At 39.7% G+C, this 18,583-nt stretch overlaps 1 protein-coding gene across 3 annotated transcripts in view; it reads left to right on the forward strand.

Annotated features, from left to right (window-relative positions):
* The window catches only part of LOC136428985 (heterogeneous nuclear ribonucleoprotein K-like), a 47,475-nt gene that overhangs the window by 7,760 nt on the left and 21,132 nt on the right, over positions 1–18,583 (forward strand). For all 3 annotated transcript variants that reach the window (XM_066418842.1, XM_066418843.1, XM_066418844.1), the window contains exon 2: positions 9,939–10,108. In XM_066418842.1, coding sequence (XP_066274939.1) covers positions 10,081–10,108 — 28 coding nt within the window. In that variant the 5' untranslated portion in view covers positions 9,939–10,080. The remainder of the gene's footprint in view (positions 1–9,938; positions 10,109–18,583) is intronic.

Below are 18,583 nucleotides of genomic sequence, written 5' to 3' on the forward strand. Positions count from 1 at the left end.
CAGAAGACTACCTAGGATGACGCCCAAGGTATAGTATTTCATTACACCAGATTACACCAATATCCAAAAGTGAATTTCGAGCCCTGCCATGCTAATGTAGTGATAACAGTCTGATGATGATCCTAGAAACTTGACAACTGATGCCCACATGAGATCATACATGTAGCTGAAGCCTGATCCTTCAAACCAATTATTTCTAATTGCCACCAAGACTTTACCATATTACTTCTTACCATTTGATGATACTCCTGCACAATTTGTTCTAAAAGAAGATTTGAATGGAATTGAATTTCTTTTTTTTCTGTGTATGTCACCCATAGAAATCTGTAGTACAAACAAAAACACAAGTAAACTATACATACAACAATTTCTACCCATTTTACACACAAAAAATTATTTACTGACAATCTGACCTCAGAAGACCTTGTATTTGTTTCTACGATTCCTGAGAAATGAGAAAATGACATTTCAACAATTGTTCATTGGAAATGATGATGATAAGATATGGAATATGGGTGGTCTTTATATTGTACCAAAGTTCAAGACATCATACACTTAACCTGTCGGACTTGTCCCTCCGTCCAGAACGGATATTTGCTTGTTGGGACGGACAAAAATTTCACCCTGAAATTTAACAACATGGACTCCCTAACAATGAGTGGGACGGAAAAAATTACAAGATGGAGACAGCCCTGAACGAAAGGTTATAACTTATATAATAATGACCGTATATTATAAAAATAGACGCTAGCTAATTACAAACATGATGACGGGAGCAACAGACGATAGACCGGAGAGTGAGTAGGTGTGTGTACGTGTGTGACGACTCTTGCAGCGTAGTTTCTGAAGACGATTCCAGAAAGTTGACAACTGATGTGCACACGAGCTGACAAGTGAATCCCGATCCAACAAAGCAATCAGTCCTAATTGCTGCAATGACTACCATATCACCGCCACCGTAGGCAGACTGCTTGTACTCGGTTCCACATGAAAGTTTCGCCGATCTGAAATATCATCTACCGACGTGATGATGTGATGGCTGGATTTCAGCACAATTAGTGATAATTGCCGTGGAGTAAAGCTGTAGGCGTGGCCGTGTGCAGGGGATGGGTAACTAGACATGACAGTATCACTGATCAATGATGAGATGTATAATCATCATTCTTGCTCTACAGTACAGGGCACAAAATTTAGAATGCATAAAGACCCCAACACACTTATCGAAAAGAGTAGGGGTGACCCGGTGTGCTTGGCCAAAAACGCGAGCCGTAGCGAAGCCACATTGCACTTCCACTGGCTACTGGAAAAAGCATCATGCCTCAAATGAAAATGCCTTGAAACGAAAATGAAAACTGTAAAAACAGAAATATTTGCATGGTTTTAATTTCGTGGCAGGGAGAAATTGGAGTATTTGCGGTGGTTTAGAGTTCACGTTTGAAACAATAGTAGAGCTACAGTCACACAATGGAACAGCGGTGGTTTTAAGTTTGCGATAAAGATTTAACTGCAAAAACTGCGAACATAAAACCACCATGAAGATTTCTGCATATACAGTATTTACTTTTGTACACCCAAAATTGGAGCTGTGCACCTAATTTTTGGGTGGGTACAGCTGTGCACCTACTAGATATTTGTGTGGGGTTGCATACGGAAAAGTAAAATGATCACCCCCTCATCCCACCGCAGCTGGTACTGAGGAGGCTGATGATGATGAGGAGGAGGAGAAATCGCATCTCCATCTAAGCAGAACGAGACGACTCACAGGGGTCTCCTCGCACATAATACTTTAATGAGATATCCAATCCAAAGGACGACCAAAATTGGGTGGTGACATTGTAGACTGGCTGTCACATAATACACCTAATTACACGGCTTTTACAATATGAAATGGCAATACACCGCCGCATATTCAATTTCATTCGGTGCTTCTACTGGCAAGGACTCAACAGGTGATGTCATGAAATGGGTATGAGACATGCAACAGTGATCAGGAGTAGTCCGCACAGAAAAACTGGTGTTGGGGACGTCTCTAAAGCCGCATCATCTTCTTTCCTTGGTTCTGGGACCTTTTAACCTTCTCCCTGCTGCTTACCTTTGTAACCAAAGGGGAATTGGATGCCAGACGGCTACTTCAGTGTGCTAAAGGTTAAATTAAGGTAAAGAGGGCAGGGAAACATGAATGACTTAATTCACTCTTTAAAACAAGTTTAGATCTACCAGGGCATTATTTTTTCATCCGAGAACCAACATTTCAAATTGGTGTGGCCTTAAAAGTTGTTAAATCAGTCTGCCAAGAACAGAAAACGAATGATTCGTTGAAGGTTGAAAAAAGGTTCAAGAAAACTAAAGCAACACGTAGCAAACATTACTACGTAATAAAAGAAAGTGTATTATTCTTATGACACTTAAACGTCAAAGAAGATGCCATAAACACACATAACTAGTTTACAACAGCACCTTTACATACGTAACCTTACACAAATATCTCGGTGCACATGCACCAAGTACTGTAAATGCATTAAAGTTCATGTGGTTTTTATTTCGCGCTAAGGCGAAAATGCAGTGTTTACGGCGGTTTAAAGTTCGCGGAAGCGCTAAAGTCACATACTGCTACAGTATTGGACAAAAATGTTTACGGTGGTTTTAAATTTGCGGTAAAATGTCGAACATAAAACCATCGCAAACATTTCTGCATTTACAGTATTTCCTGCCCTGTATCGGTACCTGTAGCTCAGGTTGTGAAAGTGACAAGAAAAAATGATTTTATGCACAGGCACTTGTTGAAGCGAAGCACTAGTGCTTCGGCCTAATTCAGCCTCCATGGCTTCACACACAACATACGGCAGCTGTCACAACCAATCGCCCATCCAGCTAAGAACAGACATCCATTATTAATAGCTGATGAACAACAGCCTTTCCAAATGCGTTATGATAGCCTTACGTGGTCTTATCCTTAGCTTTGCTTCACGTTTCCCTTCGGATTACTGTAGGTAACATGGGAGTAAAGATGAGGTGGGGTGGAGTCAACCAACGGCCAGGGCACGAAATGCATTGAATATGCTGTACACTAGTCACAGTAGTGTACAAATACTGCATAGAGCTGACTGTGTACCTAAACAAATTTTAGGTACAGGCACAGGTACAGGTACACAGTTTAGGTACAGGTCTGGACCTAAACCTGGACCTAAACCTGTACCTAAACTACTTTTTCAATTGATGGTAGATTTTCAATAAGGACAAAAGCATGTTTGAACTCATAGCAACATAATATTTAATTGTGCTAGGTATTTACAAATACTACAACATTACCTTTACCTACACATTCTTGCGCAAATATTTAAGTGCACCCGTGGTAAAAATATTAGGTGCACAGCTCAAATTTTGGTAGCACAAAAGAGCATGTGCACCCAGTATTTCAACCGGTAAAGACAAGAAGCGCAAGATTCAATGCAGAAGTGGGGGGTCTTTTTTGATATTTCTGAATCATGAGTATGGACGAGACTGTCAAGAGAGCTGCGTTGCCCCATTCGTGAGCACATCCCAGCGATGCCTTGAAAAATAGCTGGAATATTTTCTTGAATTCTAAATCAGCTGTTGATTGCTTCATTTCATATGGAGAGCGCTGTAAAAATTGTCTTGATTAGCGACATACAAAATATTCTGCCCCAGCAAGCAGGAATTTTATATTTTGTCAGCTTCGACTTTCATTCATATCCTAGCAAAGCTTTGGGACAAACATTCTGAGGAGACTTAACTTAAAACTGTGACCAAATAAATTATATATATATATTAGAAAGTTGAAAATTAACAAAAGATGACAATTGAATTTCTACCATAAATGTGGATTTGTTGATGATAACAAAAAAACATACATCTCACAAATAAACTTTGGGTAGCACTTTATTTCAGGTGCTCAGAAAACATTTGGGGCAAAATATAGCTTCAACCTATTTTAACATTTGTGCAACAAAGGATTTATCATTTTGTCGTATAGAGTCAAGAATATGCTGTATACTAGATGGAGTGATCATTCCTGCTGACCCTAGCCTTGCTGGGGGATCCACCGCTGGCAAAGGACATAAACTTTTTAATCTTAGCGATGAAAACGTTATAGAATCGTTTTCAAACATGTTCTCCTCATTTCTTGTTTTTATAGAAAATAGTGCTTTTATTAATGTGTATCTGTAGTAAACGAAGTACTTAAGTACATGTATTCTGTGCGAGGAGACCCCTGCCCTGTGTGCCGCCTCGTTCTGCTCAGATGGAGATGCGATTTCTCCTCATCATCATCAGCCTCCTCAGCACCAGCTGTGTAAGGCTGCTGGGGATGATGGAGATGATCATGGCAGCATCTTTCCTAATAGGGATCTGGGGAGGGCTACCGCCTAGGGAGGCAGAGGAGAAAAATGTGTTGTTTCTGGGTACCCATCTTGGGAGGGGCATCTTGGTTGAGGCTGCGCCTGTCTTTTGGAAGGGACGTAAAATTGGGTTCCTGTGAGGAGGTGCCTCGAGCACGTTTAAGTGGAAGGGCTAGCAACCCCTCCCTGTAAAGATACACCCTGCTACTGAAACAGCAAGGACAGATTTTCCTCATTCTTGTAACAGCATATTGAAACAAGTACTGTAATTCACTTTAAGTTCACGGTAGCAAAATTTCACGGTGTAAGAAAAATGGACATTTTCACTGAACTTTAACTTCACGGTGGTAGCAGTGACTTGCAGAAAGGATGTGTGAAGGAATCATAAATAGGTTTTTCACTGTGATAATAAGTTCACGGTCCAGCGGTGACAGTGAAAACAGTGAACTTAAAATTACAGTGAAAGAAACAAGAACTTATCTGTAAAGTATCTTCAATACATGTTGATTTTTTTCACCAGATAACTGAAATTCAAAATGGTGGGTGTAGCGCAGGGCTGTCTCCAGGACCCATCCCCCTGTCCTGGCATGGAAATTTGCTTGATGGGACAGAAAAAAAATTCAAATCAAACTGTCCGTCCGAAATATTTGAACTTCATGACATAAAGATTGATGAAAATGTATTTTCATAACCTTAAGATGACAGATTTAGCAACGAATGTTAGCAACTCCCAAACAATGAGTGGGACACAAAAAAATTCAAATTCATAGCTTTTTTCCACATGTTCCCTTCATTGTTCCCAGGATAACCCAAAGTGCTTTCGAAATTTGCTCAGCTTCCTCCCCAGCCTTTTCATTCAACCAAAAGGATGTGTGGAACTCTTTATTTCTAGTCAGGCCTTCCGCACATCCTCCTTCAGATCCTGACAAGCCCTTCTCCGTTCCGTTGCGTGTAGAGCGATTGTTGGAGCCGGAGGTGGGATGAAGCCTTTGCACGTTACCTGGTCATATCTTTCCTGGATGTCACACTACAGACAATCCGCCTGCTAAAATATTCATGATTTAATCCAGAAGATTAGTTCTGAAGAATGACATTTCGGGGCGTCGCAGATTCCGTGCATATTTCGGGGACAGATGATTTTTAATGTTGCCAATCTCAAATAAATATTCTTCTCCCAAAAATTGTGCTATTACAATTTTTCCAAATGTTATGCCTGTTCCAGCAATAGCTGCTTGTACAAAATGTAGGTGTCACAGATTTTGTGCGTATTTCGGGACAGATGATTTTAATGTTGCCAATCTCGAACGATTATTCTTTTTCCCAAAATTTGTGCTATCACAATTTTTCCCAATGTTATGCCTGTTCCCATAATAGCTGCCTGTACAATATGTAGGTGTCGCAGATTTTGTGCATATTTCGGGGACAGATGATTTTTAATGTTGCCAATCTCGAATAGATATTTTTCTCAAAAAATTTGTGCTATTACATTTTTTTCCAATGTTATGCCTGTTCTCATAATAGCGGCCTGTACAAATTGTAGGTGTCGCAGATTTTGTGCATATTTCGGGGACAGATGATTTTGAATGTTGCCAATCTCGAATAGATATTCTTCTCCCAAAATTTGTGCTATTACAATTTTTCCCAATGTTATGCCTGTTCCCATAATAGCTGCCTGTACAAAATGTAGGTGTCGCAGATTTTGTGCATATTTCGGGGACAGATGATTTTTAATGTTGCCAATCTCAAATGAATATTCTTCTCCCAAAATTTGTGCTATTACAATTTTTCCCAATGTTATGCCTGTTCCCGTAATAGCTGCTTGTACAAAATGTAGGTGTCACAGATTTTGTGCATATTTCGGGGACAGATGATTTTGAATGTTGCCAATCTCGAATAGATATTTTTCGAAAAAAATTTGTGCTATTACATTTTTTTCCAATGTTATGCCTGTTCTCGTAATAGCTGCTTGTACAAAATGTAGGTGTCGCAGATTCCGTGCATATTTTGGGGACATACGATTTTGAATGTTGCCAATCTCGAATAGATATTTTTCTCAAAAAATTTGTGCTATTACATTTTTTTCCAATGTTATGCCTGTTCTCGTAATAGCTGCTTGTACAAAATGTAGGTGTCGCAGATTCCGTGCATATTTTGGGGACAGACGATTTTGAATGTTGCCAATCTCGAATAGATATTTTTCTCAAAAAATTTGTGCTATTACATTTTTTTCCAATGTTATGCCTGTTCCGGTAATAGCTGCTTGTACAAAATATAGGTGTTACAGATTTTGGGCATATTTTGGAGACAGATGTTGTTTAAATGTTACCAATCTCAAATGAATATTCTACTCCCAAAATTTGTGCTATTACATTTTTCCCAACGTCCCAGTTATGCCTGCTCCCATAATAGCTGCTTGTACAACATGTATGTTAGGCCATATTGGCTTGATTTTGTGGATGACGTCCATGTCTGCTTCATCTTTGTAGAGTTTTGAAAGAAAAAACAATCATCCTTTCATGATACCGTAACACAGCAAAAATCTCCCATTCACACCTACCGCGAAATAAAACCACCCCGAAGGTAAATGCATTTACAGTACTGCTCAACCTGTGGCTATTTGTGGTGTTTTTATTGCTCCCGAATGTGAACTCCACAGGTGGGCTTTTAACATGGTAGTGGTGCCAGGCCCAGGCCTCAGCCTGGGTGCCATCTTGGGCAGTTCATGTTCGAACAAGTAGTCGCTATTTACCAAATATGGTGAATAGCGACTACCTGTTCGCCCGGCAATCCGGTCAAGTAGTGGCTATCGGACAGGTCATCACCGTTAGGAGAAGGAAAGGAAGTTAGATGTGCAAAGGTTATGTGACAGGTCGTTCAGTGTAATATAACCAGCTGCTGCCGCGCTGCGTGCCTGCGAAGCAGTTGTGTTGCGGCGAGGCTTTAATAATTACGGTGTCTGCTGTTTCCTGGTTTTAACTAAAGCTGTGTAAGTTGATGCCTTTTTGGATACAACTTGATTTGGTCTTACGCTGGACTGAGGCACAGTCAAGTTAGTACCTGTTTGGTTGAATCAGAACTCACAAGTCCCGATAGTTCTCATCAGCCAGGACTTGTGAGTTCTGATCCAACCACACCGGAAAATGTCATCTGTGTGAGACAGGACAGGAGTCATGCTTCAAGTCGGGACGTGACTGCAATGTCGACGTGTGGACAGCTCTTTGCTTTTGGTATCAGAATTGGACAAAAGTAGTTGCTAGCCACATGAAAAGACATCCTAGCTACTTGTAACATCAGTTTCATAGTAAAAATCCAGACTTTGCTATCATAATGAAAATGTAGTGTATTTTAAACTGATGGTCAGTACTTCAAACAGCATAACTCAGTCCTTTGATAATGATACGATAATGAGACTTTTTCTCTTCTGCTTATTTCTGTACAATCAGATGACCTGCAACCAGGGATCTCCCCAGAAATATATAGCAGGATGGGGGGGAGGGTGCCGGGCACAGGATACGTGTCGCGAGGGGGGAGGTCTGGAGGGGGCGCACAACTCTCAAAAGGAGAGCTGATGTTGCCTTTTGCCTTTTTCAGACATAATGGAAGTTTTACACCTGAAATTTCTAGTTTTGAGCAAAATTACAGGCTTTGCTGGGTAAAAATTGGAAAAAATGCCCTAACTTTGAAAATCAACAGGATGGAGCTGGGATTAGAACAGGATGGAGGAGCGCCACTGTACCATTCTTTAGGGAGACCCCTGCCTGCAACCGTATAACTGCATAGAAGTGTGCTATCTGCAATTATGGGGGGGAGGGGCATTATTAGAATCGGAGAGATGTAACTTTCCCTTTACAATGAAGCATTCTACAGGTGATTCACAGCATCTACTCAATAGTATTACTGTCTAACCTTTAACCTGCTGACTTACCATTTGGCAGCAAATTTACATTGGTTATGCAGCAGGGAGAAGGTTAAAGAAAACATGTGCCAATCTGTATATGCATAATTATGATATGTATTCAATTTAATTCTCGGTGTCATAAAAATGATTTACTGCTTTATATTGCATTCATAGATATCAATAAAGTTTACATATCGTATTGTATTGGGAGGGAGATCGTGAAATATGCTATACTTGCCTGCTTGCAAAGGTTGCCTTTCTAGTTTGCTACTACAAGAGTATGAAACCTAGATACAAGGCAAATCTGGACAAAATGGTCTTCAATACCTGTGTTCTCATTGTCACCTACGTGTAGCCCGTCTCAAGCCAGGGTCACATTTCAAAACCGGGACATGGCCAGGCAGTTTGCGGGGAAAAAGTATGATATAAATGACAACAAAACACATTAAACGTTTAAAAAAACATAAGCACGATTTCTATATATTTCTTGATAAATGCTTTTACTTTTAGTTCCCACCGACAGCCCGTCCAGGCCCCTGTTTAGAAGTGTGACCCTAGTAGTAGTAGCATAAAACATACTAAACGTTAAAAAAAGACATGAGCACAGTTTCTGTACATTTCTTGATAAATACTTCTATTTTTTGTTCCCACGTTCCCTGTTTAGAAGTGTGACCCTAGTAGCATATAACAGTTGCACACGTTTATCCCCCCCTTGTTGACTTTTACTAGGTAATGTTCAGCAGATGTGGTATGCAATTATTAATGTAAGATTACTAAGAACACAGTAAAACCTGTTGCTCTCGTGACTTCGTCCACCTGTGGAAAATTACGGGTGTCCACCTGTGTGTGTTCCAGAAGGGAGGGATCGCGTGACTTTACAGGGTCGCTGATTAGAAATTGTTGTGGGAGAGAAATTCTTGCATGGGAAAACCCTGCGTCCATGTTTGTGTGTGTCTATGAAGGTATCCGTGTAGAGAAAGGACTGGAATGGTTGAGCTGAATGGTTGAAAAAGCTCTGGAAATGTATGCTGGGGTCAGAATACTGGTGTATATGTATTTCTGTGCATCCAAAATTGGAGCTGTGCACCTAATTGTTGACTGTGAGTGCACCAGTGCACATAGATATTTCTGTAGGGGTACGTAGATAAAGGTACCATTGCACATTAGTCTGACATATTCTTGATATTTAAGTCAGAGAAAAAATTATAAAACCTTTATTGCATCACTTGTTTAAAATTCTGAAGTTAGCTATAGAATTCAGGTTTCGAATAAGGTTTGTAATCAATTTTTGCTAACACCCTACTTTATTTCAAGTTGTGCACCCAATTTTTTTCTGTGCACCTTAATTTTTAAGCCAGGTGCATCAGTACACCTACTGTCCAAAATAAATGTTGAGCCCAGTGTAACATAAGTTTCACCTGTTGCACACTCGTGTTTACCTGTGTTCCCACCTGGTGGAAGGTTACACGGCCCGGCCAGGTACACCCCCCATGCCTGTGTACCATAATTACCCTGGGCACTCATGCCTGGCCAATTTTCATAACTGTTTGTATGGGGATTTGCATGTGTAATTAGACATGAATAGCGGGCGCGCGTGCAAGGTGCCCCCGTGCTATTGTTTAGCCTAGCGGGCCTGCGCCTCATTTGCAATGCTAATGGTGCCAAACGTCGCCCTCCCATAGGCTCCCGACCGCCGGTGCACCTTGTAAAGAGTCGACTTGATTGGCAGCCTGCGTATAAAGCCGGAGCAGTCGAGGTCCAGAGAGATCAGCGGACGTCGAACGAGCGGACCAGAAAACACTCGCACCGACCGACCGGACAGACATGGAGTCCGAACCGATTAACAGCGACGGTAAGACTACCTTTTTTTGTGTCTTTCCCTTGTTCTTCTTTTCCGCTCAGTCCTGTATAGGCCATCGGAAGTCCTAGCCACAACATGTTGCGCTCTCTCTCCAGCCATGTGTGTGTATACAGTACAATCTGCCTGGGAAAATATGTCCTGCCGAAGCTTGTTGTATATACGGCATGACAAAATGGGAGTGTGAGGGAGGACTAGGTTTTTTTTCCTGGGTGTTCGGTACGTGTATGTTGCGGACATGTTTGCCATGTGTGTCCGGCACTGTTTGATGTACCATTTGAGCCCCAGTCTGCAGAGTGGTAATGCATTAGCAGGATGTTGAAACAGCAGAATGCATTTGCCTCCTCAATTTGGTCGGCCCACGCCATCTGGGCTCTCCTGTGCACTGGCAAAGTGATGCTTGTATCACCCGGTCAGAAGGAATGATTATCAACATAGCTTATGTCATCAGAATGGACACAATGGATAATGCACACTTGTTTAAAGGATGTGTTTTAAAACTGGCGGTGTAGCTAACAGACAGATGCGTATTACAAAACTGAAAAGGCCTGAAATTCCAAGTAACGGGCAGTGTTGGTAATTACGGAGCTTTCTCTTTCGTTTTCTGTTGTTTGATATATTTATAGCTTGATAAGTTAAGATACAGTGACCCTTATGAAGATGGGAACAGGTCGTTGCTTTGTGTACATAACATGAAACAGGACGCATCAGCCTAGATCAACAGAAAACTGCTGATGGGGAGATGACAAGGTTGAAGCCATATTTGTAGAGCGTTTTTCCTAGAAGTCCATGTCATTATGGTGGAGAAAGATTAGACAGAACATGTCAAAATTGATAGCCTTTGTATCCGTTGGAAATTTTATCATGAAAACTGTGGAAAAAGGTGTGTATAGGAGGATGACAAGGTAGAAGCCATATTTGTAGAGCATTTTTCCTAGAAGTCCATGTCATTATGGTGGAGAAAGAATGGACAAAAACATGTCTAAGTCTATAGCTTCAATGCCTTGTGTATCCTCTGAAAATTTTACCAATTTCACTATGGAAATCGGAGTCCCCAGGAAAAAGACCAGGTGTGTATAGCTAGACGCTATGTTTGTAGAGTATTTTCTCTGCTAGCCTGTGTCATTACAGTGGAGAAAGAACGGACAAAAGCATGTCTAAGTCACTAGCATTTGTACCCTCTGAAAATTTTTCCACGAAAAAATATACTCCCAAGGAAAAGACAAGGTGTGTGCAGCAAACTATTTCATTTCATTTATTTGATAGGTTTATGACAAGGTAGAAGCCATATTTGTAGAGTATTTTCCCTGCTAGTCCATGTCCTAAAGAATGGATAAAAACATGTCTAGTCTATACCATTTGTTAAGAAATAAAGACATTTGTATCCTCTGAAAATTTTTTGATAAAAAATGTGGGGAAAGTCTCCAGGGATAAACCAGGTCAGGGTATATGACAAGGTAGAAGCCATATTTGTATTTTCATATTTTCCCTGCTAGTCCTTGTTATTACGGTGGATAAAGAACGGACTGAAACACATCTAAGTGGATAGCATTTGTACCCTCTGAAAATTCTTCCACGAAAAATGTGGAGAAAGCCTCCTGGAAAAGATGACTAGGTAGAAGCCATATTTGTATTTTCATATTTCTACTGCTAGTGCGTGTCCTGCGGATAAAAACATGTCCATAACATTTGTATCCTCTGAAAATTTGCCCATGAAAAATGTATAGAAAGTCCCCAAGAAGAAGACCAGGTGAGTCCAGGTGTTGAAACAACAGGTGAACCAGCAGGTGAGACAAACTGTTCACCTGTCTGCTCACAGCGCTCCGTCGCACGTGTACAGGGCGTGTGCCCGGCAATTCCTATGTTAATTTCTGTCGCAGTAATTGGTCTGCGGGAAGGTGGAAAGGAATATACATTGTAAAGGACACCTGTTGTGCTTCTTGGAACGGCTCCTTTTTTATGAGAATTCTTTCAGCATTTTTTTCTATACTGAATTATTTAAAACCTTCCAAAGAATCTAATTTTTGAAAGAATTGAAAGGGAGGATTTTGTCCCTGTTGCTGTTATTCTAGCACGTTATTTTGAGTCCATGAAACAAAGATGTCCAGGAAAATTTGTTCCGTATCAAGTTTCTCATTGGAAGAGAGAGCAGGAGAAAGCTCACTGAAACTGGTGCAGTCTTTGCTTGAAAATTGGTGGGAAAATGTTTTCTGTCAAGCTCAACTCTTGCATGTCTGCTTGAGTCTTTCACATTTAGATAACCTTCCTGGTGACCTATCGGTAGATGAGAACTCTGGTAGACATTTTGTTTGCACATTTGAAAATGACCAGTAGAGGACAGAGAGAGAAGAGGGAGAAAATTGTTCGCTGTAAGTTATTTCTCATAGCTGTTTAGCTACAGGATGATGCATAGTCTATCTGAAATGTACCGTAGGTCTTGAAACTTTCACAGCGGTGTTATTTTCGTAGCAGACTCTCCACCGCAAATGCATGATGCATTTCCAATGCATTACTACTGTACTACAGAATCGTTTCAACCACAAATTTAGAACACCTCAAAAACCTTGTTTTCCCTCCTACAGCAAAATAAAACGACGCAGAACAAAATGAATTCACGGTACCTTATTCTTACACATAAATTCAGGCCAACGTTGGGCGTGGTGCCTAGTTTCAGTAATGTTTAAGGCATGTAATATGTCCTGTACGTTGGTAAAGCGTACAATCATGTAACCATCCTCGCTGCAGATTGGGCTACATGCCTCGTACTCTATAAGTCTATATATAAGTCCAATCATGGGGACCTGTTGCTTTCTCATGATTCTGTTCGTTTGGAACTAAAGAAAAATAGTTTCGTTCGAGAAAGAGATGAACAGTTACTGCATAAATAGATATGAAAATAAGATAAGATACAACTCGTTTTTGGATGTCAGGTATTGGGAGTATTATTCACTGTGCCGTCAATCTACTCAGTTGGGTACATATCAAAATTTGTTGGTTCAGGGCAAGAGAGGAATAGATCTAGTTTTGAGAAAGAGATAAACAGTAACTGTTCAAATAGATAGGAAAATATGATGTTTCTTGAAAATATGGACTTGTTTTTGAATGCAAGGTGTTATTTGTTTGCTATCACTAACTTACTCCGTAACTGTTGGCTGTATTTCAGTATTTGTGGTGAATTTTTGGGTTCATGATAGAAAAGAATAGATCTAGTTTTATTGGAGAACAGTTACTGTTGAACTTCAAAAATGTATAAAAATACTGTAAGATATTTCTTGGGTTAGACCAGCCTCCCCTTGTAAGGCATGTATGTTGTGCAATGAACTTTGGTCACAGTTGAAAACATCCCAGAATCTAGCTTTTTTTATGACTTAAAAAATAGGTAGAAGATATGTTTTATGTGATGAGGCTGACCGAAAATTGCTCCGAAATGTCGCGGCCGATTGTTATCTGATCACCAGTTGATGGAGACACAAACCTGGCCTGGTAATTGATACTGTCGGAGGCATATGGCAGCAGTCCACTGGGCATAATGGTATTGTATTAGATATTGTGTAGGTCCCCGTTGGGGCGGATTCTTTCATTGCCCTAATGCAGGGTTGCCCTCCCAATTCAATGCGATGTATTATAGCTATAGAATAGGCAAGATGGAGGCATTACTGGTTAACATGTTGCCGTTGTGTCTGTTGCTTTAGTCTTATGTATGATTTTCATGACAAATTCATCATTTGAAATAAACATAGATGAAGTCTTTAATAAGGAATCTGTTTGCTTTTTTTTTAAAGATTTGACAGCAAAAATGAAACTGAAAATTGGAAACCTCACTTTTCTTGCCTTTCGAATGTTTTTGAGATGTATCCCCATATCATTGAAATTTGAAGCCTTATTATTTCCAAGGCAAATTCATCATTCAAATCAAATCAAACAAACAGGTCTTTATTATTTATCTTTTAAGATTTAAAGAAGTTGTTTGGTTTTTCTCCAATTTGACAGCAAAACCTCTCCTTTCTTTTCCTTTCCGTCCATTATATTTGAGTTGTGGAAAAATTAAACTTCTCTCTGTGAATGTCCTGTCTCCCAGTGCAGGATTAGGATGAGAATTTCAGTAGCCACTGTTGCTCATTAACAAGCCTTTGATAGGCACAAATAAGGAAAATACAGAAATCTTTATTGTATATTGTTTTCTTGGAAACATATAGAATCTTGTCCTATTTGTTGTAGCCCTGGGTGTTGACTACGGATGTCGCTGTAAGTGAACTGAATAAAAATTTTCCATGTGGGGTTGGGATGAGAATTTCAGTAGCTGCTACTCGTTAACCAGCCTTTGATAGGCACAAATAAAAACCAAATTTTCATTGTATATTTTCGTAGAAATACAAAGAATCTATTCAGTTTCATCAAATTGACCCATATGATATATTTCAGTTTTAGCCCCAGGTGTATAACTAGTCACTAAGGATGTCGCTGTAAGTATTGTATGTTGTTTTCTTAGAAATATATAGAATCTTGTCCTATTTGTTGTAGCCCCCGGTGTTGACTACGGATGTCGCTGTGAGTGAACTGAATAAAAGTTCCCCAGGCGGGGATAGGATGAGAATTTCAGTAGCTGCTGCCTGTTAACCAGCCTTTGATGAGCCCAAATGAAAAACCGAGAAATTTCTATTGCACAGTTTCGTAGAAATACAAAGTGTATTTATTCAGTTTCATCAAATTGACCCATATGATATATTTCAGTTTTAGCCCCCTGTGTTGACTAGTCACTTAGGATGTCGCTGTAAGTGAACTGAATAAAAGTTCCCTGGGCAGGGTTAGGATGAAAATTTCAGTAGCTGCTACTACCCGTTAACAAGCGTTTGATAGGCACAAATAAGGAGAATACAGAAATCTTTATTGTATGTTGTTTTCTTGGAAACATATAGAATCTTGTCCTATTTGTTGTGGCCCCCGGTGTTGACTACGGATGTTGCTGTGAGTGAACTGAATAAAAGTTCCCCAGGCGGGGCTAGGATGAGAATTTCAGTAGCTGCTGTTGCTCGTTAACCAGCCTTTGATGATCCCAGCTGCGGTGATGAGACCAGGCATCCGTGCGTCTCCTGAATTATGAATTTGGGGGATGGGAGCGACACAATGGTCGCTTCATACATCATGCATGTCCCCATCCATTATTCTGATGATTTTCTGCGCCAGTGGTGAAACGGTGTTCGATAGTACAGCTGGGTTCTCCTTCGACTAATACTTGAAATAGCCTCTTCTTTTGGCTCTACAGTCAAACCTGAACAAGTGACCGCCTCTACATAACTTAAGCTGAAATATCAAGCTAATTCTAGAGCTAAATAAAGTCCCCCCCAAAAAAATGCCCACCTGACCACTGATATAGTCAAACCTGTACAAACAACTACCAATGAAAGTAGCTTGGAGGAAAACTTGCATCCTACTACGTGTACATTCACTCTGAAAAATTGTGTGCCAAGGTACAGCCCTCATACTTTCAAGTTTTCAACTTGAAGTTGATGATATTTCAATTTTGTGTTAATGTTTAAAGTTTGTGTGGCCCTAGCTTTAAAGGAAAGCTACACAAAAACTTGAAAATCCCACTATGCTATGCTTAATATATTCCGAAGTCAAGTTCCTATTTCAAGTTGTCTCACATAAGTCCGTTATAGCTTTTCACCGTTTGCAACTTATGCCGTACTGACGCCTTCTCACCTGATAAATTTGGTACACTGAACACTGATGTCATATGATTCAATCATCAGGTGACAAATTTAGAACTCTGACGTCATATAAGTCAATCATGAGGTGAAATATTTAGAACAATGACGTCATATAAGTCAATTATCAGGTGAGAAGGCGACAGCACGGCATAAGTTGCAAATTGTGGAAAATCCCAAAACTATGACGGACTTATGTGAAACAACTTGAAGTAAGAACTTGACTTTGGAATTTATTAAGCATAGCATTGTAGGATTTTCAATTTTTTGTGTAGCTTTCCTTTAAAAGAGGGAATGAGTAAATGAATCTATTTCACGAAATGAAGACTACTGTTCATCTCATTGGTAGGATCTTATTTCACAACAGAAAAAAATTAGATTAGATTTGAAATGGGCAATTTTCAACAAATTTGTAATGGAGCGCTATCAAATTTCATTGGCATATTTTGGAATACGATGCCACAAATTGCCCAACGCAATCGACCTGTACAACCTATTATTAATTGGCTTCTAATGCAACATTAATGTAAGGTGTGCCCATTGTCACATCAGGCACGTGCTGGTTGATTGTCCCTGGGGGTGCTTTTGACATAATTGTAGGCGTGTGTGCTGTAATGTTGGCAGTCGTAATACCAGCCACGGAAAGGTTACTAAGAAAAGATGTATTTTTCTTGCAGTTTATCAATGTATTACTACTGTTCTACAGAATTGTTTCAGCTGCAAATCTAAATACAGCGAAAATCACCTTTTCCTTGATGATGATGATGATCCACTGTGTTCTGCAGCTCAAGTAGTTGTAGAAACAATCTCTGGCTGCGTTTAGTCTTTCTTCATTTCTTTCCACTGTGTCTTTTTTCCTGCAAGCTGCCGTAGCTCGAGCCGAGAAAGTAAATAAATCTACAGTAAGATTCTTCTGTTAGCTTTAATGACCTTCAACATCTCATGATGTAAATTGTGTTGCTAAATGGGAATATTAGAACGAACAAATTGTTTTGTTCTTTTGCACGAATCTTGCCGTCTAGAGTTGTCACTCAGAGTTACATGTCATGGAAAAGACTGTCCAATTCTATCATTCTTCGTGCGGCGGGAATTTTCTTGGAAAATGGAGGTCAGTTATTCACGGATCAGTAGCTACTCTGTGCATTCTCTGATGGGGATCATTAAGAGTAATTCCTCTCTAATACTTAGACTTAACTCTTATCCTATCTAAAAGCTGATCAGAATCGGAAGGAAGGCTTTTGTTTTCCATGAGCCCAGCTGAGTCCTTCCTCTTCCTGAAAATTTAGTGAAATTCGTTTTTGGCAATAGGTGCACAGGTGTATCTAACCTAAACTAAAGATTAAGGTGTGCAGAAGATATTGTCGGTGGACAACTTAGAATCAAGTCCAATGTCAGCTTGGATCTAGAATTCTGTAGGTAAATTCAAAATTTTAAACAAGAAGTAATACACGGTTTTGGTATTTTGTATTCCAATACTTAAATGTTAAGATTATGTTGTTTACTAGTGTTCAATAGTAAATGTACCATTACCGGTTACGTACAAAGTAACCTGTGCATCTAGGTGTACCAGTGCACTCACATTCAAAATTTAGGTGCACAGGTCCAATTTTGGGTGCACAAAACTGCACATAACACTGTTCAGTTCACATCCGGAAGTCCAGTTTCCAGATTTGAAGGCGTCCATCTTGGAAATCCAATTTTCCAACTTTTTTTCTACTGAACATACAAATTAGTTTTACATGTCATTTGAAAGAGCATGATTTCCCTTGCGTTATGGTACCTCTAATTTGGTCATAAGATGTAAAGCTATGAAGATATTCCTTTTTAAAGTTGCCCAACCCATACCTACATTGATTAGGCCTGGCGACTGTACTTTTGCCCAGACTTTGCTAAACTGGGGCCACAGGGGGCTAAGAGTGGGCTATCCCAATGAAAATGGGTGATAATTAGTCCTTCCACACTGTTGAAAACACTCGCATAATGAGTTATCACACCTAGCTAGTCAGTGTAATTAGCACTTATTTGACAATTTTCTCCTGAGGTGAGCAATCTGATTTGAACAAGAAGCTCTATCAAACCTCCTTGATTTGATTTTGCCAGATCACAGTGCTACATTATTTCAAACTAATAAGCTATGTTGTCAATAAGTTTGACTACATAGGACATCTGGACATCTACAAAGAACGAAAAAAAAGTATAATGGGCCTTGGTTGTATTCATATAAGCTGTGATAAATGCAACCAAGATCTAACAGTGTAAAACGATTTTGACCTTTTTTAAAGAGTGGTGGAAGAAACCTTGAAGAAACAAATCAAATTCAACTGTAACAGTTCCAATTGTCTTCCCAATGGCCCTCGCCCAAAAAAAAAGAATGTTAAGAAATCATTGGGAATTTTCATAATTTGTATTTGGGAGATTAAAAAAGTCTCAATGCAAGGAGGTTACAGGCCTATATGTTAAACCTCCTTGCTCAATGTTTAAGATTTGCTCCGAGTCCTGAGTTGTGGATTTGTTTTTGTTAGCAAGGCCTTAGACCATGTATAACTTGATTGGTGTTTTAATTCTCTTATCGATCAAAAGCCTTCTAGTTGCTTGCTTGGCCCATGAACAAAACATCTTTATTTTACCAAAGATATATAAAACTTCCTTGGTTTTCCTTAATGGCAAAGATTTGTCCACTTATAAAAACATTTGTAACATTACGTAACAAAGCTTCAGGTAGACAATTTGCATAATACTTACTGATCACCCATACAAAAAG

The sequence above is a fragment of the Branchiostoma lanceolatum genome, chromosome 2, assembly GCF_035083965.1.
Source record: "Branchiostoma lanceolatum isolate klBraLanc5 chromosome 2, klBraLanc5.hap2, whole genome shotgun sequence".
Classification (NCBI taxonomy): Eukaryota; Metazoa; Chordata; class Leptocardii; order Amphioxiformes; family Branchiostomatidae; genus Branchiostoma; species Branchiostoma lanceolatum.